The sequence below is a fragment of the Athene noctua genome, chromosome 3 (genome assembly GCF_965140245.1).
Source record: "Athene noctua chromosome 3, bAthNoc1.hap1.1, whole genome shotgun sequence".
Lineage (NCBI taxonomy): Eukaryota > Metazoa > Chordata > Aves > Strigiformes > Strigidae > Athene > Athene noctua.
In genome coordinates, this window is record NC_134039.1 from 19,701,559 (window position 1) to 19,723,701 (window position 22,143).

Here is a 22,143-nt window from a genome sequence, read left to right on the forward strand (position 1 = left end):
ATACTGGAGACACATTTTTAACATTTCTTTGAGGAAAATTACCTTTCTTTCCCTCCAATTGTACTCAGCAAGGTCAACAGAGCAGTGTTATATGCTATTTAAACATCTGAGATTCATCATATATCTGCACAACAGAAAGAATCATCATAAAAGGTCTAATGAATCCTGACTGCTAGCCAAGCGAGGGAGTTCCCTTACGGATACTGGGTATTAGAAACAAAGAATACACACAAAATACTGTTTTTACACTTTAGCTTTATACAGTTAAGAATTACACTGGCCCTTAAGAAGGGGGCAGGGAATGTTTGTGACCCCCAGAACAATTTGACAATTCAAAATCTGAGCCAAATTCTGAAGTTGTTGCATGGGCCAAGACGGTTGCTGGGTCTGCCTGGGAGTAAGGGGCCTGCTTACCTTGTGAGGACCAGACAAAGCCTGGAAGGGCTTTCTTGCTCCTGGGGAAGGTGATGCTTTGAGTCACAGTCAAGCTCCAGAGCTCGCTATCTCAATGTGCCTATACTTGGTTTTAAGGCCTTTTCGTTTTTGGGTTCAGTAGCATGTTTATGGGACTGAACTCATTTTACTACCAGGAACTGAAATCTAAGGAAGGCCTAGGTGGTGAGGTTTTTTTTCTGTTTGAATTTTTAAAAAATATTTTCCAGACATTTTAAAAGACAGTGTTCTTCCTTTAGCTGCCTGTAGTTCCAGTCAGTCTGAAATGGCCATGGGGAACTGATACAGCTCTGGTCTTTTGGAGGTTTTATCTGGAAAACTGTTATAGGGGCACATTTTTATCTGAAATACTGTTGAATAATTGTTATACAGTTACAGATGACACCAGCACTGATTTAATACCAAAGTTTATTCTAGACTCATTCTTCCTTTGAATACTGATAAGTCACAAAGTTCAGATAGCTTTAACAAAATTCAAATGAGCATTTGAACCTCTGAAGGAAAAATTATATGCTGCAGGCCTCTGTTCTGTGAAGGCAGATGGTTTTACTATGTTTTTTTTTTTCTTGTCACTGAAGTCCTGCAGGGGCTGCAGAGAAACGAGCTTCTCTGCCAACCTGCTCTAAGCTGGTTTTGGCCTTGTCCTTAATCCTAGTGTGCTCTGCTTTTCCCAACTATAATGTGCAGGTAACTGCTGGTCTCCAGCACAAGGGGCTGCCGGGCATGGGCTGTGGGGTGGCATGCCAGCATAATGGTGGTCTGAATGAAATCATCCACTAAGATCAATCACCCCAGGCTGTCCCTGTTTTTGAATGAAGAACCATACCTACCCCAAACAAACGCACTTTCCCTGTCTTTTCATGTAGTCAGAGGTATTTTGGGACCATTGTAAGCCATACGGTAATGGAATAAATTCCAAGTGCAGCAGGAGACCACATCGGAGGAAAAACTCATTAAGTGCCAAGGGCATTTCTTTTACTTTTCTTACTGGGACTGGAAAATATTCCCTAAATAATACATCTGGATGTAGAGGAGTAGAGAGGGAAAAGATGAAAAACAATCCTTTAAATTCAGTAGAAGCCTACTTTAATGGCTTGTTTAATCTGCCAGCTGGCACAGCGTTGACTTCTTGCTACACATACTTTAAGGAGACCTATGTAGTTCTTGGAACCAAGTTCATATTAAGTTGTAGAATCTTAAATATTAATAAATTGGCAGGACTGCTTTTTGGTGCTTAATAGAAATCAAGAAACTGCTTAGTCATCTCCAAAAATATTTCTGTCTCCTTTTTAATGTAAATACCAAAAGAATATGGTCTTAAAGCAGTAGCAAAGATAGTAAAAATTCAGATCTGTATGTGCCCTCTCTGCAGTCATGCACATCCTTCAGACTTTGCTATTGTATGTATTCCTTATACAACACTTTGCTTTGGGCAGAGTTTTTCCAATGTGATTTGTGACACCATTTTGTTTGAAAGAAGTACATTATGAGTTTGTGTCTTCTCAAGCTCTTCCTCGCCAGGAGAAGAACTGGTGTCATCTTTATGTGGATTTTTGTTTGGGGTGTCTTGCAAGTGGTATCACTTAATAGATGCTCTAGGGTATACTGCATGTGTATTTTACATGACTGTAAGTGTTCATGCTTTTGGTTTTTACCTGCCTTTGTGTGAAGGTATGTGGGTACAACTGAGTGCAAATCTGAAGTGTCAGCTATATAGATAACATTTATACCTTCTCTTCCTAAAAAGTTAGGCTGCATTAAGAAGCATGTCTTCTGTTTTCACTTACTTTCAGCACTGGAAATGCAAAGGAGAAAAAAAATAACTGCAGTCCAACCTGTCTTTTGTATTTAGGGGATCCTTTAATAATATCTGATGTGACACTTGTCAGTATTTACAAATTGTAAAGGTTTTATTTGGTCCAGGTAAGCACTGAAAAATCTGTCTAGTTTACTCTTGTTTATGTATGAATTTCAGATCTGGCTTTCATTTTCTTTGTTCTCCTTAAGGGTGCAAGCTGTTTTTCAGGATTTTTATCTTGGATATGGACTGTAAAAATTCTCCCAAGTTTGCAAGCATTATGATCTGGGTTTTTAGCTTGATCCTTCTCTGTACATCTTTTCCAGAGTCTATTTCTATTTTCAGACCTCTTTTCCCATTCTTGCCTCTGTTCCCTTGCCTTCCTAATGCTTTTTCCCATATATTTAATAGGATATCCTTGCAGAGATTGTCTTTGTAGTCATACTGCACTCTTGTAGAGCCATCAGATCTGGTAAACTGTGAATCATCCACCATCAGGAGGCCTCAGTGCACACACACCAGTCAAGTGGAATTATTTCTGCTTTCTTCATTTTGAAGAAGGCATAAGATTTAAAGGCTTGATTTTTGTTTCTTTCCAACTAGCCCATAAGTAAAGATGAGGTGACTGAGTTACAGAAATCAGTTTACTTAGTAAACATAGCCTGCTTTCCTGTTTGTGGAGCATTTACAAACAGACTGGGAGATGTCCTCCCCTCCTTCCACTTCCACCTTTATATTTTTGGTTTTGTCCAACACCTTGTACACATACAACTGTGCTCTGTGGGTTGACTATGAAAAATGTGCTTCATGTGCCTTTGGTGTCCAGAACTTAGACCAGCCATGTGTGCTCTGTCTCATTCTGAGCTGGGTGGACCTAACATGGCAACAAGGGAAGCTGGAGGAGACCCCATAGGGGTTTTGGATCCTATAGAAGAGGACTTGGGGAAAGGTAGTAGATAATGTGTGGTACAGATTTTTTTTTTTTTTTTTTTTTTGAAGGGTGATTAAACATTTCTGGACCACACAGACATTGTTTGAGGCGCTGTTCCTAAAAAAATTAAACTGTAAAATTTATTGGCTTGATTCAGTGCTCAAATGTAACTTTCCTTTGTTGCATTAATACAAAGTAAGTATGTGTGTCTGTGTGCTCTCAGTATTAAGTACATAGGATACTGTCAGGCCTCACCTATCTTGTTTAATTGACTCTGAGCCATGATCTGTTGAAAGTTTTGGTGATGCTGTTCCCATGCAGGGCAAAGCAGTGCACAGTCACCTGCAACATTACTGATGTACCAATGCATTGCTGTCACAGAATTTCTTGGCAATAAGTGTTTGTGCGTGAATGACTAGATAGCAGTCAGATTATTGTCAATATTATTTAACAGCTTCTCTGTGTGAGTCTCATGAGGGGAGCTGGCAATACTGTAATCTTGCTGTGTCAGGTTTTATGCTGGCTCATGCACAGCATGCAAGTGTGTCATCTTGCCTATATTTTTTTGTTGTGACAAAGCCTTGCTGCTCTTGGGTCTTCTGGTTTGGTGACGTGTTAGTGTTTCCTTGCTTTCATCTAAACTCAGCATAAAGTGGAGTCTGCGATGTGAACTTCAAATATGGCAAATGGTTTGAGGGACATCTATTTTGTGGTACCCTGTTTGAGTTGTCCTGTCAAAAGGCTTTGGATTTTTGTTGCCCTGCTTTATCTCTTTAAAGCTGGCACTGACCTCATGGTCCAATTTTCAACCAAAATGACACAGAATTGCTACTTATTAGAGATAAATTTATATAGCTGCCTGGCAGGAAACAATCTGGGTTTCATTTGTAAGGATGACTTTAAAAGAGTGAGCTGGAAAAGCCCAGTAGAAATTTCTGTAGCTGGATCCATTCCTGGTGGAATTCCACCGATTTCCATGATGCTCTGCCATTCAGTAACTGGAGTTTCAGCAGCAATGTATCTATCATGGTGACATACATTATGTCTGTGCAAAGTAAGTGTACAGGTACTGTGAGGGAAGATGAATTAAAGTTCCAGAGCAACAGGCAACACCCTGAAAATTTATCATTCACTTCTGAGGAACTATTTGGATTCAAAATACTTAGCATCTCTTAGGACACAACTAGTAAGATCAGCAAACCAAAAGACTTTAATGAGCTGGTTTTGTAGTATTTCTTTTTTCTTTAAAAATGCAGGGAAGATGACTAAAACTTGGTATTGCTGGTTCAATACAGCAAGCAAGACCCCTCAACTCTTATTAGAGTTTATGGTGTTCAGCAATAGGCAGGGCTGGATCCTAGGGCTTCATGTTTTAACAGGAAAAGAGAGTTGAAAATGCAAAAACGAAGCCACAGTAAGCTGGTTGCATGTATCTTCATATTGTTTTCTGTTACTTTTAAATGACTGATTGTGTAGCTTAATATATCATGATTTTGTATTTTGAAATGTGTTCCAGAAAACATGTGGAGTTTGAAGTCTGGCTGAGTGAATGTTGCTGTTGGAAACTTACCTTAGACTTGCTTCAACATTTTATTATTTTTAACAGCATTACCTTAGCTTTTTAATTTAGGACCTGAGAGATGCAGAGAAAGAGTGTGAATAGAGTGCTAAAGCTCTCATAAAACTACTTGGACACAAATAAGTTCAGACAACATTGTTGAAATATTGCATGTGAGCGTGAAGGTCAGCCGGGGTGGTGCAAAGGTAGGACAAGAGGGGAGCACCAAATGAGAGGGATGGGAGCAGAGTAACAGGGAGGCAGAGGCAGATACTTCCCATCCTTACTGGTTGCTGGCCCTGATCAGCTCCTTGCCTGGAGGGGAAACCCTTCTCTCTAGCAGAGAGGTTAGTATGAAGAGTTCACTGCTACTGCTTTCTTCCTTACTGGTTCTGGTGTAGAAGAAATGCTCCTGCACTTGGACAGAGCAACATCTTCCTTGGCTGACGCCTCTCCTGCTCCTAGCCCAGACCCTCTGCTTATTGCCAGAGCTGTGACTGCTGCTCTCAGTGCAAGCCTCTGCTTAGTCATGATGGACACCAGACTGCCCTCTCTTGTGTCACCCCTGCCTGCATCACTGGGTGACTAACTCCACTAGGTAAGAGCCCCCAACATGCTTTTTGTTCCTGTGGCTTGTCCTGCTTCACACCACTGTGTTGGTACCTTGCCATGTGGGCTTATTGTGACTTTGCACATCGACAAAGGGCTAATGCATCACTGTGATTAGCACTCAGCACATGGTCATCAGCTCCTGTGGGCATTTCTGTCCCCAGCTGCACCTTCACTGCACCTAGCTCCAGTTCAGGGACAGGCTCTACCCCTCTCCCAGATGGTTGCTGTCCTGGCCGACTCTTGTTTAACTATCTTTCTGTCCTCATGCACTCTCTACTTGCAGCTATGCCATTTCTCTCAGAGGGGTGGCAGGCAGAAGCACCAGGGCACAAGGTGCACTGTGACATCTGTCAGCTGACCTAGCATGAGGCTCCCTCTCCAGAGGATGTGAAGTCAAATGAGGGAGCATTGAGAAGAATAAGTAATTTTTCCTTTTCCCTGTGCCTTTAAAGGCACAAATTGAAAGGATATAATGTGGCAATTTTGTGTAGGCCAGAAATGAACACCAGCTTCTCCATAGCTGTGGCAGCTGCTTCTGCCTGTGTGATATTCTTTCCTATGCTCTGATTTCACTCTAACAGAAATCAGTGGGAAAACTGGCATTTGCCATTTATAGGAGAAGAGGAAATACATTATCCTCTTTAATATGCCTTGGTCATCTGAGCTGGTTTTAACCTGTTTCTTAGTGATGCTTGTCTATTCTTTGCTATTATTAAGAAACAAATAGCTTCAGACTGGAAGCTGTTGGCATGGGCACTGATTTTCTACTCTGAGAGATGAAGCTGGCCAACAGCTGGGCAATTGCCACAGATTTCAATAGCCAGGCCACTGATTCGCAACAAAGCATGCAGGAGGACTAAATGCATGATGTGGGCATTCTTGTGATTAGATTAACGTGATGAAGCTTAAGGTCTTCACTGGTAGAATCAGATAAAAGGGTAACTAATGAATGATAGCCCATGGACCTGCTTCCCAATATTTGAATGCAGAGAAAAAGTGAATGCAAGTCAGAGCCCATTTTGGGACTAAGCACTTCTACAAACTGTTTTGTGGACTTATAAAATCCCTTCAATTTCAGTCGTCTTTGTTCTTTGAGGTGGGGGCCTCATTGTTACTACTCTGGGATATCTTCACTTATGATTAAGCAGTAGTAAAGGGCAATGAAATTTTCAGCTGCCTTTTGTATTTGCAGCAAAGACTAAGTATTTCCTCAGTGATAATGATACCAGGAACAATAATTTGTTTCCCATAAGTAAGCATTGCAAGAGTAAAAGAAATTCTGCCTTTACATGTGTGTGCACACAGGAGAGGATGAAGTAGCCTATATTAGCATAATCTGAGATCACACTAGTTTCTGACATGCAGAGTAAGCTCACTGATCTTTCGTAGTGTATATTAGATGAATTTGGCTTGCAAGGGTGGAATCCAGTCCTGATTGAAGTCTCTGGGAAGTCTGCCAGGGATTCCAACAGGACCAGGACTTCAACGTTAGTCTGTATACAAGTAATATTTCAGTATCTTCTGAACTTTGGGGACAATATATTTGAAATACTTCAGAGGACACTCGAAGGGGGGAGAGACAAGTATCAATCCTTCTAACATGAGAACCAGTGGCTGTGCCGGCAGCTTTCAGCTATGTCTTGTTTCTCCTTTGTCTGCTAATGGGAAATGATAGGGAAATGTCACAGAGATCAGGGGCAAGACCAGTATATGCAAATCCAAATGTCAAGACAAAACTCTGCCTGGCCCTTATGTCAATGTGCAGTAGGAGAAAGATGAGGAAGGAAATGGGAGGAATGGAAATGGCATACCCACACTCAGCCTGCCCAAGGGAATAAAGACAAATGGGGACTTTCCATTGCAACTGACTGGCTCTGAGATGAGAGGTCCCACTGCTTCATGCTTAGAAGTGTACTGCAGTGTTAGCAGCAGCATGCTAGATGTTTGCTCTGGGATGGGGCAGCTCTGTAATTCTTCCCCAGTGCTGAATTAGATCATGGGTACGAGCGATGTACCTGAGCAGGTATTTAAAGCCATGGATCTTTTAGTTGCAGACCCAAGGAGTGAACTCTGTAGCAGGGACAATATCCTATAAAAAGCTCCATGTGAACACTTCCATGTGGTTCACCCTACAGCAGCAGGAGCTGACACAGGGCCTGGCACCTGCAGGGACATGTGTGGCTCTCACTGTGGTAACCTAGGCTGTAGCCAGGGTCGGTGAAACCTGTCCAGCACCTGTTTGAATCAAGGGCCGGGCCCATGTGGTCCCATGGGCCATCAGTAGTCTGCAGAGCACCAGATGGGAATCTCTGTTCTATGTAATTGCTACATAGTTTTGCTCAGGGTGTCACAGAGATGTTAACTAATATGGTAATCAGGTTTAAAAATGCACCATCAATGTATGTAAGTTGTTGGGTTTTTTAAGTCCTATGGAAGACAACGTGGAAAATGTACCTTATGTTACAAGCAGAGATTTCAGAGTGGGTTTTTTGACTTTCTTGTCGAAATTCTAGGTAATTCTCTGACTCCTTTTCATTGAGTCAGTGGTTTGGACATACACATGTAGATGGAAGTGAAATGTTCTGAGGACAGAAATTTGGACTTTGAGAAACCTTCAAAGTTTGATTTTCTGATGCTAAGTATGAACTGCCCTTGATTGGTTTGTCATTGATAAATATTGCTTGGAAGTCCTAAGAAGCATGGTCAGATGAAATAAGGCACAGGCTAGATTGGAATAAAACTGTGTGTTCACGTGACCTAATACATTTATTTTGCCTTAAGTCCCAAACAAGCTATTCTGTTTGGGAAGGAATAAAGCTGGTTGATACCAGTATATATATGTGTGTGTATATATGTACAAGAGTTCATTATCTGAAGCCAGCATGAATAGTTGGTCAAGTTTACATTAACAACTGCAGATGTGGTTTTACATGAAATGAACATTAGAAATGAATTTATGGGGGAAAGAAGAGTCTCTTTAAAAGTAAGCTTTACTGTTTGTAGTAGATGATGCCGGCAATATCTGAAATCTCAGATTAAACAAATAGCATGCATGAGGTATGACAAAGGACAAATCAATCTATTGAACTCCACCTTTTGATTTCAATAAAGTTGTACCTGTTTCTGAAAGATCTGAGTGGCATTGAATGCTTCTAATGCTGAATTAAGAGGGGAGCAGGAAAAAAATAGTTTCCAAGTGTTTTCTGACAGATTTTCATAGAAAACAGATTTATTTGCTTTGACAAAAGATAGATTAAGGAACTCTAATTCTTGAAGATATTGCATTAGAATGCTTGTCATACCTGCATTTCATGGGTGCCAGATTAAACAAGTCACACTTAGACAATGAGTATTGCCTGCTGAGTTGCTCTCAGCTGCAAAAGAGGCAGTGAAGAGGTTCTGTTTTCACTTCTGAGGTGAAGGAGGTAGTAAGAATGGGCAATCGTAGTCCTAGGGATACAGCGGATGTCATGGCATGTAGTCAGCTGAAGCAAAATACTCTTAGTGCTTCTCACTGACCAGTCCTTTACTGACATTTGAAAGGTCCACACCTTCATACCAGGGCTTTGGGGCAACTGGAGACAGACAGGAATAGGAGATGTTTGTATTAATGGGGTGCAACTCACAAAGCTGCTTGCAGTCTCAGTTTATGTCAGGCTTTAGTGAGAAATTTGATCATTTTTGTGGGGGTAAAAAAAAAAAAAAGAGGGCAATGACAGAATAAGTTCTGTGTTACCACCTGATCCTGCAGTGAGGACAGGTCAGAAGTCAGAGATCCAGCTGCATTCATGTAGAAAACCTTTGCGTAGTTGGACTTAGAAGCGTTCCTTTTACTATCTCATTGTAGGGAAGTTTCAGAAATAATCTCCCATCATCACCTTTGTTCAGCCCTTCTCTGCAGCAGACAATTCTATTTGTAGGATATGGCTTTTTTTAGTACTGCTGTTAACAGATACATCTAGTGGCTGGGACCAAACTCTGGGGCCTGCTTGTGCTTTAGCCGTCTGCAAATGAATAGTGAGAAGAATTTGCAATTTGCAGAGATAACATAAGGACTAAGAGACACAAAATTTACCAAGGCTCCCTCCCTAAGGCTGCAAGTAAATTGGAGGTAGAACCAAGCGGAAGTATCCCCAGTTGCTGAGTTCACCTCGAATGCAAGGTACTGGGCTGTGATATCTCATTGACGTCGTTGTTCTGCACTATATTACTTGAGTTCTCTTGGAAATCCTGAAACTGTTTCTCTTTGCGCTGTTCCTGCTGCTCAGGATGAGGGAAGGGAGTGGTTAGGAACTGGTCGTGGTTTCTTTCATGAAGAAATGGAGTATTGTCCTTTTTACTACTCTAGACCTTTTCTGTGTTTCCTGTGGGTCCTAAAATTTCTACCAGCTCCTGCAGAACTGAGGTCCTACAACAGTGCCAGATGGGTCTGCTCATACCCTACCTCAGTCATCAGTGTGATAGGCTTTTTATGCTAAGGAAGGAATGGGAGGTACCTGGTGGACTCTGCATGCAGATGTCTTCAGTCAGGAGAGAAAGTTTAGCAGAAAATCTCTCTTGTTACAAAGAAACCAAAGGCCAAATCCCCTTGCTCTCCTTCAGGTGAATGAAGCTATGTTCTGCACTCATTCTTTAATGAAGAATAGGCCAAACTGCTGAGAGGGGTCTAGCAAGAGCTCTGATCCAGGGTTTCTTGCATAGGCTGTTATCACAGCTTGTAATCTGCCTGGCAGTTGTCTGCATGAAGTTTGTGCTGGGCATTCACAACACCAGAGCAATGAGCAATCATGTTAAGGAAACAGGCATGACTTTCAGGCTCTTTGGGCCTGAAGGTCACCAAGAGGAAATCCACAATTGTTTCATTGTACTGGGAGGGAAGCAAGATGGCATGTACTTGCACAACGCTGTCACCAGCTGTGGCCAGTATAGAGCCCTGTGTAATACACAGCTGTGCTATATTAGGAAATGTGCTCTGGCTTGAAGTTCCTTGGCTTGATTAGGTTGAAGCTGGTGCAGAGATTCAGCATAAACATCGCAGTTTAGGAGCACTCATTCAGTGTATTGGAAAGGTGACTGGCAGGTCTTGAAAGACAGATGTTTCTGTTTGTTGGAGTCCTGAGTAGCAGTTTGCATTTTCACTTGCTTGTTACCATTCTAGCTCATCTGTTTTTAAGGCCCCCTGGGTACTGAGTTGTCTCTGAAATCAGTGCTGAGAGCAGAGTGAGGACAGTATTAAATCTGAGCCAGCACAGGAGGTTATTTCACTTTGCATACTGGAATTATACAGATATGTGGTTGTGTGTGTATTTCTGCCAAGCCAATTTATTGTTTGTTTTCAAAGAACATATTCCCATTGATTGCTATTAAAATATTTTGTCATATATTTACAATTACTGTGCGTTCCTCTGATTTTTCATGTTGATGAAAGTTGAAAGAAGAAGAAATTTTAAATTCTCTCGCGGGATGAGACATAAAGGGGACTGGGATTTGCATGCATGTGTTTTGTACCAGGAGGGATTAAATGTGGCAGTCCTTGAAGGAAGCACTTTTTAACAAGACAATGAAAAACTCAACAAATTTTAGCAATAAACCATAGTCAACTGAAGATCAAAGCCCTTATGTGAAGTGCAAAGATGAAAAGGAGAAAGACTGGTACTGATTTTGAAATGAAGAGTGTTTTTGCAGGGAGATGGTATTTGCAGGGCACATACTTTGCTATGATTCTGATTCCAGTAACATGGCAATGCTTGTGAAAATTGTAGGTAAATTAACATTGCTTATCTGTCTTCCCTTAATATTTCTTAGCATATCTTCACAAAAACCACAGGGTTCATTAGATATCCTATGATCTAAAGGTTCAGTTTGAGAATCAAAAGGGATAGGGACACTGAGAACACCCTTGTATGTGAGGCTGTGGAAAATCTGAGGTCCTGAGGAAGAATTATCTTCAGTAGTTTCTGACAGGCATTTAAAAAAAAAAAAAAAAAAGGTGAAAGATCTTTTTAATATTCTTCCATAGGTCCCCTTTCTGAGTCTGGTGGTGGAAAACTCCTGAGAGTTCACTTCAGATTCTCTCAGTATTATTTCGGTTGTGTAAAGGTTGAAAAGATGCTGAGGGTTTGTTCTGAGGTAGAAGAAACAAAATGATAATTTTTGTAGTGTACCCTTTCACAGTGTAAAAATAGCCTATATTCTAGTAATTTGCATGTGTGTGTGGATGTCAAGGGAATGAAACTGGTCAAGTTTCAGACACCTACTTCTATTTGCTAACACACACACCCCCACAGACACACACCCCCTATATTTCTGCTTCTTTAAAATTTATTGATGTCTTCTGGTTGAATTAGGTGAAAAACATACATGGAAATGATTCAGAGAAAAAAACTGTGATATCAGAACATTTTCCATCATACTTTGAAAACCAACATTTTTACGTTTAAGATAAAACCAAATAACTTTTTTTTTGAGGTTGAATGAAACATTACTTCTGATTTAAAATATTCTTAGGCACAGCTTTCCTCTTTTCAGAAAAATGAAACTTTTTTGGTCTGACACCAAATTATTAAAAATGTGTAATAGAAAAAAGAAAAGGATGCAATCAAAGAGTAAAAAAAAATACTTTCTTTGCACACCTGAGTAGGTCACACAGACACATTTTTACATTTGGCTCTGAAAGCAGGCCCTGGACTGGAGCTGGGTGGAGTGCTACATTTTGGCCCAAGATGTTTTCACTCATGAACAATTTTCATTTAAAAAAAAAGAAGCATCAAAATGTGCATTCTTCCGAAAATGGTTTGTAGAAAATGCTTCAAATAATTGGTACCTTCATCTGTAAACAAAGCAATCTTCAAATCTTCTGAGAGGCAAGAACACTCTGAGAAACTCAGATTTTATACTCTTTTTGTGGAAACAGGAAACGTTTTTAGAGAGACTGATGAAGTTACTATCTAGTAGTTTTCAGAGGCTGAAAGATAACAAATCATTTTGGGGAAGACAGCACCAAACAGCAGACTTCAAATGGACCTTCTAGCTGATAACTCATTTTCTTGCACTGATATGACTTTGCTAACTAAAGGCCATACTGCTGACCTGAAATCTATTTCCTAAGTGCCTTCCTCATTTTTGAAAAAGGGATTTGGCTTGCAAGTCACCTGAATGCCAGGAAGTGGCTTGATCTTTGTCCTTTGAGAGGAGAGACACTGTAGTCTAATAAACTGTAGACCTACTCCCAAGACATCCATCTATCTGATCTTCATCAAGAACAGAAAAACACCCTGTAGATGTAGAGAAAGGTTGTTGCATCAGGGAACTTCTTCCGAGTGCTGTGCAATCTCCCATATGCTCCTGGGATAGAGAGAGGCAAGGAAGAACAGAAATAGTTCTGGATTGTTATTATCATCTTCCTCAGCTTTCCTCATGTGAAAGAGAGCTTGAGCTTTTGGACATGAGAGATGGTGCTGAGGACCATGTAGAGAGGGAAGGGGTGGAGGTATTGGCTTGGACTTTTGGAAGGGGGATGGGGTAAATGTGAGTGCACAGAGTCTGGAGCTGGAGGGAGGGAAAGAGTTTACATTAGGAGAGGTGGAGAGAAGGATGTACCTGGCTGGGTAAGAAGTGATGAAGGTGCAAACAAATCAGATGTCAAAGCATGTCTGCTTTTGGGAGGCAGAGTGGGGGAAAAAAAGATTCTAAGTTTTAGCTTACGAGGTCTCAGCCTAAGAGTGGGCTCTTTATATTTTAAATCCCTGATGATGACTATACTCCACAGACTAAATGCTGCTGCCTGGTGCAGTCTTAGTTCCTGCAGCACAGTCATCTGCCTTCTGTGCACAGAAACCCATCATGCTGCTTCAAACTTGCTCCCTGTAGTGTACCATTCTTCCTTTGATCATTTCCCAGCTGGGGGGGAACTACATCAGTTCTGCAACTCACAGGCTCTCTAGCAAAGGAACTGAGGTAGGATTTAGCTGCACACGTAGGCTGAGATGAAAACACTTCACAGGAGAAAATGGCAGATTTGCTGCTCTGTGTTCTTCAAGGTGTACACGGTGGTAAGAGTAAACAAACACAAGATTTGAAAAAAATGTCTTGTTACAACTTGCTTTTTATATATATTGTCTGATTGTGCATTTAAAAAAAGAAAGTAGCAGCAATTGTAAAGTCACTATTAGATTAGCAAAATTAACATTCCCTTTGAACCTCTACTGAAAAACCTCAGCCATCCAAATGTGAAGAAAATCACAACAACAGCAAAATTTTAAATTCCCCAATCCAGGAACAAATCAGAAAGAAAAACACCCCCAGGAAAATAAACTAATAAAATAACCTTCACATCCCCCTGCCCTCAGCAGTTTTAATCCAAAAGAGGGGGCAGAAAAAGCAATGGATGCCTTTAAGTCATGAAAGGCTTTGCTATTGCCAGTGATTTTATGGGGAGGGCTCTTGGCCGCTGCACTGGCGGGCAGGAATATAAAGCTGCAAGACAGATCTACAGCTGCAAACAGCACCTCAAATAAATTACAAATGCACCTTGGCTTTGTTTCTCTTAAACTGCAAGCAGTTCATAAGCCACCTTTGAAAATTTCAGTCTGCTTTCTTTGTAGCGTAAACGGCTGGTCATGTTCGAAGGGGCTGGAAAATGTTTGGGGGGGGGACATGGGGGGGGTGGAAATCCTCTGAGTGCAGCGCCTAGGCTAGGATTGCAGAGGAAGCTGAGGCCTCCAGCCCTGCACAGGAAGCAATCTTAGAGCAGGCCTTAAATGCCAGATTCCAGGCAGAGTTTAACTAACCACTGACAGCTCTGTAAACAAAGCAGGGACAAAAAGAGAACAGCTTTCCCTTTTCTGGTAGTCATTTTTGGTTTGGGGGCTGCAGGGGAATTCTGTAATACTCGGCTTGATGGGATATAAACCAAGGCTGGAAAGGCTTTGTATATGAAGAACTGTAAAGGGGAAAATATTTCATGGAGTAAATCATAAACAAGAAGGTAGGGCACGGGAAAAACATGTGGATTAAACTACAAAAAGAATATTGCAACTTTTGGTTCTTTGGGCAGGATTTATACACAGTTTGGCTTCTCCTGGGTGGTATTTAAAAGCTCTTTTCCTTTTATCTTCGTTTCTCTTTTCCTTTTCTCTTTGTTTCTCTTTTCCTTTTCTCTCCGTTTCTCTTTTCCTTTTCTCTCCGTTTCTCCTGTCCTTTTCTCTCTGTTTCCCTTTTCCTTTTCTCTTCCTTCCTCTTTTCCTTTTCTGTTTCTCTTTTCCTTTTCTGTTTCTCTTTTCCTTTTCTCTCCGTTTCTCTTTTCCTTTTCTCTTCCTTTCTCCTTCTTTTCCCTATTTTTGCAAGGGGGGTAGGAACAGACAGTTGGCACTAACTTTTGCAAAACTTTTAATTATCTGTGCAACTAAAGAAAATAAAAAATATCTTGTGCAGCATTTTTACTGCTTCCAGAAGAAATTGGAAGCTTAAAGTTAAAATCCTGCTGAATTGTTGCTTTTGTAGGAAAGACTTGTGATGTTACAAATAGCTAGTCTGCAACTAGCAGATGTATACAGTCCTTACTTAAAGCATGTTGATTTAATTTTAACTAGGAAACTAAATGCAGGCATGGGCTATGTTTATCCTACAAGGCATTTAATTAATCTTGTTCATCTCAACAATACTGAGAAAGTTACATTTTTTTGATGGAAAAAGAAAATAGTTACAGTGAAGTTAAGAAAGCAAAAGAAAACTAAATGGATTCGGTTAAATGCATCCATTGTGTTTTCTCTCTCATCTAAGTGGTCATCTCCCTTTTAGATTTGGATCTTTCCAGAGCTCTGAACGCTTGAACACACACCATGGATGACTTTGAACGCCGCAGAGAACTCAGGAGGCAAAAGCGTGAGGAAATGCGCCTTGAAGCAGAGAGGTGAGGTATTACGCATGGAAAATGGTGGCGGTGGCTTGCCTTTGATCAGCAGTGGCTTTGAGAATTTCTGTCTTAAATTCCAAAGTATGCTATAGCTAACCAAAGAGTCCTTGCTAATGATATGTGCTGTAAAATATTTTTAGTTAATATTGTGGGAGAGGCTGGAAGTCAGTGGTGTCTAGTGTCTAATTCCCTTAGGCTGTTTTAAGTGCCCTAGCTTCTAGTTATTTTGTTACATGGATAAATGTAAACAGTGAAGGTGGACTATGGCCACATGAAATTACTGATAGGAAAATCATGTTCAAATGCCATGTGAGTGAGTGCTGTGCAGAAGGGATTGTGTTTGCCTTTTCAAACACAGAGCTAAAATCACAAGATAACAGATGAAAGCTGAGATATGCTTGTAGTATATGTAGTATAACATGCCTATGAATTGTCTGCCATTACTGTGCAATTGCTGTTGTGTCTGTACAACCTGTCACTTTTTATTCATTTACAACCACCCTAAGTGGGCAACGAGGGCAGCATTTGCTATCAGTTATTACAGAATTACTCTGGTGCAAATGAGAACAGGACTTGATGCACGTACGATGACAATTTATGAAAGAAGCAGCGTGAAAATACTGGGAATGACATTTAATTAACTATCCCCATTTTACACCTGTACAGTTCCATTTGTTTTAAATTGAATTTCCCATGATTTACACTGGAGTAAGCAGGGAGAAAGGCTCCATTTATTTTTCTAATGTCTTCTTTGATACAAAGATTTTATTTAGTTTATTAATACTGCAGTGATTTTTTTAAAAGGCATTTACGTTAAAGCACATTTTGTTCTCCTTTTAGTATTTAATTTTGATTATGGACTTCATTTTTGTTTCTGGTCTTTCTCATGTGCTGACAAAACCATGGTGTTTCAGGTTCTGAATGCTGTAGGAGAAAATACCTTTTCAGAGGAGTTTTAAATGGAAGTCAGAAGAATGCAATACCAAATATATTTTACATGCTTGCTTTGAGTTTTTTAAATAAGGACCTGCAACATAAGCAGGGCTCGCTGATGGTGGTTGTTGATACTTGGCAGGGAGGAAATCCCAAGTAGATGAGATGCAATAGCTGCCTTTCTTTCTGAAGGAAGTGTTGCCGTTCAGAACTGGGTATGTGAGCTCTCAGGCTGTAAGCTGAACCCATGAGCTGTGGAAAGCAGCAGCATTGCCTGCAGATAAATAAATTCATGTGAAGCATGGTGGACAAAGGGAAATGAGATGCCAACCTCCCTTTGCAAAACGCAGTCATCACCTGGTTGGGGTGACCTCCCCAAAAGGCAGAGGAGCAAATGTGCCATGGCACTAAACTGCCTTCTCATGCCAGAAGGTTTCCCCCCAGGCCTGGGACAGTATGTTTTTGTTGGGCAGCATGGGAGGAATTGCACAACCCATGCTAGTGCATGGTATATGGTATTTATACACTGCTGGTGTACTTCTGCTTTAAGAAAATCTTTTTAAGGAAAGGCTGAGACTTCAGGGTTTGTTGTTAATAGAGGCCCTGGGTGGCCTGTGGAGGATGCTGGGAGGTGTAGTCTGGGAGGTGTTTTTCTACTACAGAAAAATGTCTCTTGAACTTCTCTGTCAAGGCATCCAAGCTCTTGAGTGAGCATGCAGGAACTGTGGGGTGGTCTGGGCATCAGGGATGTGGCATGGCAGGCTTGTGGAGGCAGTGACAGCCACATTGGGTAGGGGAGAAGAGGCTCTGCTTTCACTGCCATGGAAACCGAAATCCAGGACTTCAGGTGCATCCATAAGTCACTGTGCAGCCTGCAATTTTATGCATGAGCCCAACTTGGGTTCCTGGACATGCACGGGGAAACTGGAGCCCTGAGGCAGGAAAAAGCTGCAGCCAGGAGTTCACCTGAGTCCCTCAGAGGAGCCATCCCTGGGGAGCCCTGTAGGCTGATGGAGATATCTGCCCCAGCATGAGGGGGAAGCCAAGCCAGGGAGTGACAGCTGCTGACATGGGAAATAGCCTCTCCCCACCCAACCCATGCCTGCTTTTGGGAAGTGATTTTTCCACATCTGGGACATCTTTGCTGGGGTTTTGTGTGGTAACCTTTGTGGAGGAGGTGAGCTCAGTGGCAGCCCAGCTGGAGGAGAAGGGCTTGGGCCTGTGTCCTTGTTTTCTGCCAAGTTACTACAGAAGCACTCCGTGCCCTTTCCCACACATTTTGAAGGCTTTTAGCAATAAATTGCTGTACACTAAATACTCCCTCCACTGCTGCCAACTTGAAGCATTCAAGTATCATGAGTCAGACCCCTTAAAAGTCACAAGACTGCTTTAAAAATCTTGAGATCTTAAAAATAATTTAGTCTGGCCTTTTTATTTTTGGTTTGCTTTAACAATAACAGAGCCTCATTCGCAAGTTCAGATGTGACTCTGGGAGCTGGGACCTCCCGAAACCTGCCCCAGTTGCATTGCACTGCTCATGTCAAGCTAAGGGCAGCAGCATTTGGGCACTTACTAACAAATGAATGTGTCATGGTGGATTGCTTTTGGTGAATTCAGATTTTTAGGGACTTGGGGATCATTTTTGCCTTTTAAAAATACAACTACAACGTGTTTATGTACACATCTTAAGCCACAGCAATCTGCTCACCAGACCTCCCTCTGTCCGAACGCTTTCAGGTGTTTTATCAAGCCAATCATGCAGTCCTAAAGAGTGGCATGGAGGCTGAAAATGCTCCATATGCTCTGAGCACTGCTCAGGCACAAGACATTTCCCTGCAGCCTCCCATTGGTGGGTTGTTGTCTTGCTATGGGGAGACCACTGCTAGTTGTAAGCATTTCTGCTGGGAGATGGATAGATGAATGATTATGTGTAGGCTGTAAGGTGTTTGATAGGTCTCCCAGACACTGTTTAGGCTTCTTTGAGTCAAATGGTAAACCCAGAAGTGCAAGCAGCCATATCAAACAGCAGTATTTGTAACTCAGCCAGCCGCAATGACTCATTTTGCCATTTCCTGGGATAAAGGCACATGGAAAGCCTCTTTCCAGCCTGACGCCCATGCCCAAGACAGATCAAGGGGTGAAGATGCCTTGTAGCAGCATGGACTCATGCACCACATGACCAAGAGTGAGTGACTTGAACTTATTGTGTCTCCCCATGGGTCAGAGGCCAGTATGAGGACTGGTCAGGGTACATGTGCCGTCAGCTTCCCAAGTGTCTGTCATGCTGGAGCCACTGATGTTCAGCCACTTATGTCTCATGTTTGGAGACATTTAGTACAGGTTGCATACTTGAGGGCTTTTTGGTTTGGGTTTTTTCCCATTAGAAAGCTGTTGGAAATGATGCTTTGTTGTGCTGTGTAGCCCTGGCATTCTGGGTTGATACGCTTAGGATTAATCATGAGGGTAGGCCGGCTTTGTCTTTTAAAGACTAGCAGTGTGGTTCACCCTGGCATGTGATTTGGCTAGTAATTCATGCTGTGGCAACTCAGATATAGATTGCCATCAACTCAGAAAGCTAGTGGGTTTTTGGCATTTTAAGCTCTTATCATTTCAGGGTACCCACACATCCTGGATTCCCCACACATGCTTTCTCTACCCACCAAGAAATTTTGTCCAGCCAGAATTTTTTGACTGTTTGTATTTTTGGGATCTTTGGAGGACTATCAGCATGTCTGGAGTAGCAGTGCAGACCTGTCTAGGAGGTATATGTTCAACAGCAGGCATAAGGGGCTTTGTCCAGCTTTCTCCCAGGCTGTCAGATTTATTGCATGCACTCAGGCTGACATGGACTCAGCAGCTCTTGTACCTCATGGAGGAACAAGGCTTTCCAGGCATAAGCTGGAAAACCCAGGACAAAGTATGGTAGTGTTAAGTGTGCCAGTCTGCTGGCATTTTGTATGTGGTTTGTACTGATCAGGTATGAGGTTAGGGAAAACAGGTCCCTACCAGCTATTTGGGTGATGGGATGTGCTACCTCTCTAACTGCTCTGTAGCAAAGCCAAGGCTTTATCCTGCTCCTCAGAGTCAGAGGGAGTCCTGTGCCTGGGACAGTGATTGTATAAAGCTCTGAGGTCCCAGTTCAGAGCTGTCTGAAGTCAGTGGGAAGCTTTCCACCAATTTCGATGGGCTTTGGATTAAGCCCTACCTGAGTTATTCCAGCCAGATGATTTATGAGACAGTCTCAGTGGCAGCCTTGAAGGAGCTGGATGAAGGCTTTGCCTTCCCAGTCACAGGGTACATACTGTGCTGGAGTGTCCGGGCTGTTACAGAAATGGGTTGTGCTTAACTGTCAGGAAAGATCCCATATGTAATTGAAGCACAGGGGATTGACTTCTTTCAGCACAGTAAAAAACAAATGCTACCTGCTGCTTTGTGCCTCTTCCTAGGGAGTAAAAGATGTTCCCTTTAACGAAACCATTAGGTTTTATCATTTTAATGTTGTAACTGACACTGGAAGAATTTAGCCTGGGGATGGGTAGAGTATGTATGTATGTGTGTCTCCGGGGGGGGGGGGGGGGGGGGGGGCGGGGGGCGGGCAGTGCTGTGTGAATATTTTGCTGATACACTTTGGTCTGTCACAGCTGCATGCAGCTACAATGAAGAATTGAGATGAAATACTCACTGAAGTGACAATAGACCTATTTCCTTGACTTCAGCATAATTGAGAGCAAAAATTGGCCCCTTGAACTCTTTAAAGAATAGCTCTCAGATTAACCTAGATAGCACTTGAGCCACAATTTTACAACTGGCTGACTTGCCATTGCCCCAGCAATGTATTTTCACCTCTCCTTCATTTTGGGGCTCTTTGAAAAATTATGCTAGAAAGCTTCATTGCCATACCGTCACTACTGTGGACCTCATGAAGGTCTTTAGGGTCATTGTCAGACTGGTCTCCATTTAGTTGAAACTGTGAATCTGAACCACAGCTTTGCCCTGCATAATGCTTTTCCCTAAGGGATTGCAAGTCATTTCGTGAGGAAGGAGAAGTATTGGTCTTCCTGTTGTAAAAATACAGCAAACAGAAGTGGCTATCTCGTGTCAAATCACAAGTCACTAAAAAGACTCTCTAAACCCACCATACTACTCTGTAGGCTGTGTAGGATCTCCTGACAGGGTCACAGCTGTTCTGGCTAAAGGGCTTATCTTCTTACAGACCAATCAGGTACTACTAAGCATACCCTAAAAGGGTATATGGGTAGGATGTACAGAAAAACACTGCCTTTAAGTGTTATGCTTCCTGATAAAATTTATTACTAAAGGCAGTAGATAAAGATTTTTTTTTTTTTCTGAAAAAGTATTCAACAGTTCAATCACAAACTCTCTCTGGCCTCTCATTTTAAACAGTTTTATAATGCAGTGTGGTTCATATTCATAGACATAGGTTGCGGAATGCTCATAGAAATAACCCCTTTTGCAGGTCAGGGATGGCAGCAGCCTGCAGCAGTCTAAAAGTCTCCTGGGGTGGTAACTTGCTCAATCTAACCTCAGTTAAAAGAGGATATGTGATTAATCCCAAAATTTATCTTGGTACAACTGAAAAGAAGTCAAGTAAATTTCAGTCCAGACCTGTGAAGGTAAGTACAGAACCAGCAAGGCATTTAACATGCCTTTTACTCTTCTAGTGCTTCTGTTGAGGCTGGTGTAGCTCAGGTAAACATAAAAAGGGCTGATGGGCTGATTCACCAAGTTAAGAAGGTAAAACTGACAGGATCAGACAGGGTACATCTTTGCAGGACTTAATGAGAAGTATGTTGCTTATCTTGTGGATGGGTAAGACAGGTTATGTTTGTTGCTACAGCATCTTAATGCTTCTGGAGAACGTCAACCTTGTCAGACACAGAAAGTAGACAGTTTCCATTCTCCTGTCCAGGATATTGAGGATAAGTGAGTGTTCATGTTAGGTCAACATTGTATGACCACAAATAGCTTTCACTGCTTCTCATTCCTGCAGTGAAGTTGTCTCTGGTATAGAGTGTACATTAGTGACAAATGTTAAACAGTGTTGAGAGTTTAGGGATGAACACAGAATGTTCTTTTTTAATTATTCCCTACTTCTTGAAACACTAGGACTTGCCCATGTCTTCTTCCCAAATGTCTGGTTACATTTTTATTAAGAGTTTTCAGAGGGCATGCTTTGATTCAGGCTTGTGTAACAGAATGAAGAACATGAACTTATACAAGTTTTCAAGGAGTGCATGTTTAAACATAAGAGAAGCTGACTGCATATGCCTAATGTCATTTCCCAATGTTCATGCTTTATTTCAGAACAGTACTTCCAAAAATGTTAGGCTTCTGTCTTCCTGAAGAGGGCTGTGCTCTTTTCTGGTCCAAGCCTCTTTTGCTACTAAAACAAGAGCTACGGTGGTTTTATTTCTCCATGAACTTCCTATATCCTGAAGTTCCAAATACTTTAAGGGTTTCTCCTTGTCCTTTCATAAAATGCTTCTGGTAGAGCTGAGACATGACATCTTCTGCCCAGGAGTTAAAAATTAAGACAATGAATAAATAAGATTAGAAGTGCGTGAGGGTTGAGAACAAATAGAGGCAAAGTGCTCCAGCTGTTAACTTGTCTTCACAGCTCCCTTGAATTCCAGGACTGACGGGATGTATTTGGATTGTTGAGGTGAGTTTGGCTCTTCACATTGGATTGGTCATTGCTCCTGCAGTTCTTGGAGCTCATTCTTAACCCAGACAGTAAAGCATGACCCAGTGGCTCATTAAAGCATGCCCTAGTGCTGTCACTCTTGTGAGGGCGGATACTAGCAAATCTTTGCTATTGTAGCATTTTAGATGCCCTGGAGGAAATAACCAAACATATGCAAAGCTGACTAGAACCTACCACTTAATTTTACAGCCATTGTGTGTTTTGCAGACTATATTTTCTT

At 41.7% G+C, this 22,143-nt stretch overlaps 1 protein-coding gene across 8 annotated transcripts in view; it reads left to right on the forward strand.

Moving 5' to 3' along the window:
• Window positions 1–22,143, forward strand: part of CALD1 (caldesmon 1) — a 200,606-nt gene that overhangs the window by 91,591 nt on the left and 86,872 nt on the right. For 7 of the 8 annotated variants that reach the window (XR_012633385.1, XR_012633386.1, XM_074902189.1 and 4 more), the window contains one exon: window positions 15,151–15,262. Coding sequence is in view for 6 of the 8 variants with exons in the window: in XM_074902189.1 (XP_074758290.1) it covers window positions 15,192–15,262 (71 nt within the window). In the remaining 2 variants the exon portion in view is untranslated. Of the gene's footprint in view, window positions 1–14,226; window positions 14,339–15,150; window positions 15,263–22,143 lie in introns of those variants that run through there. The other variant, XM_074902190.1, reaches the window with a different exon arrangement.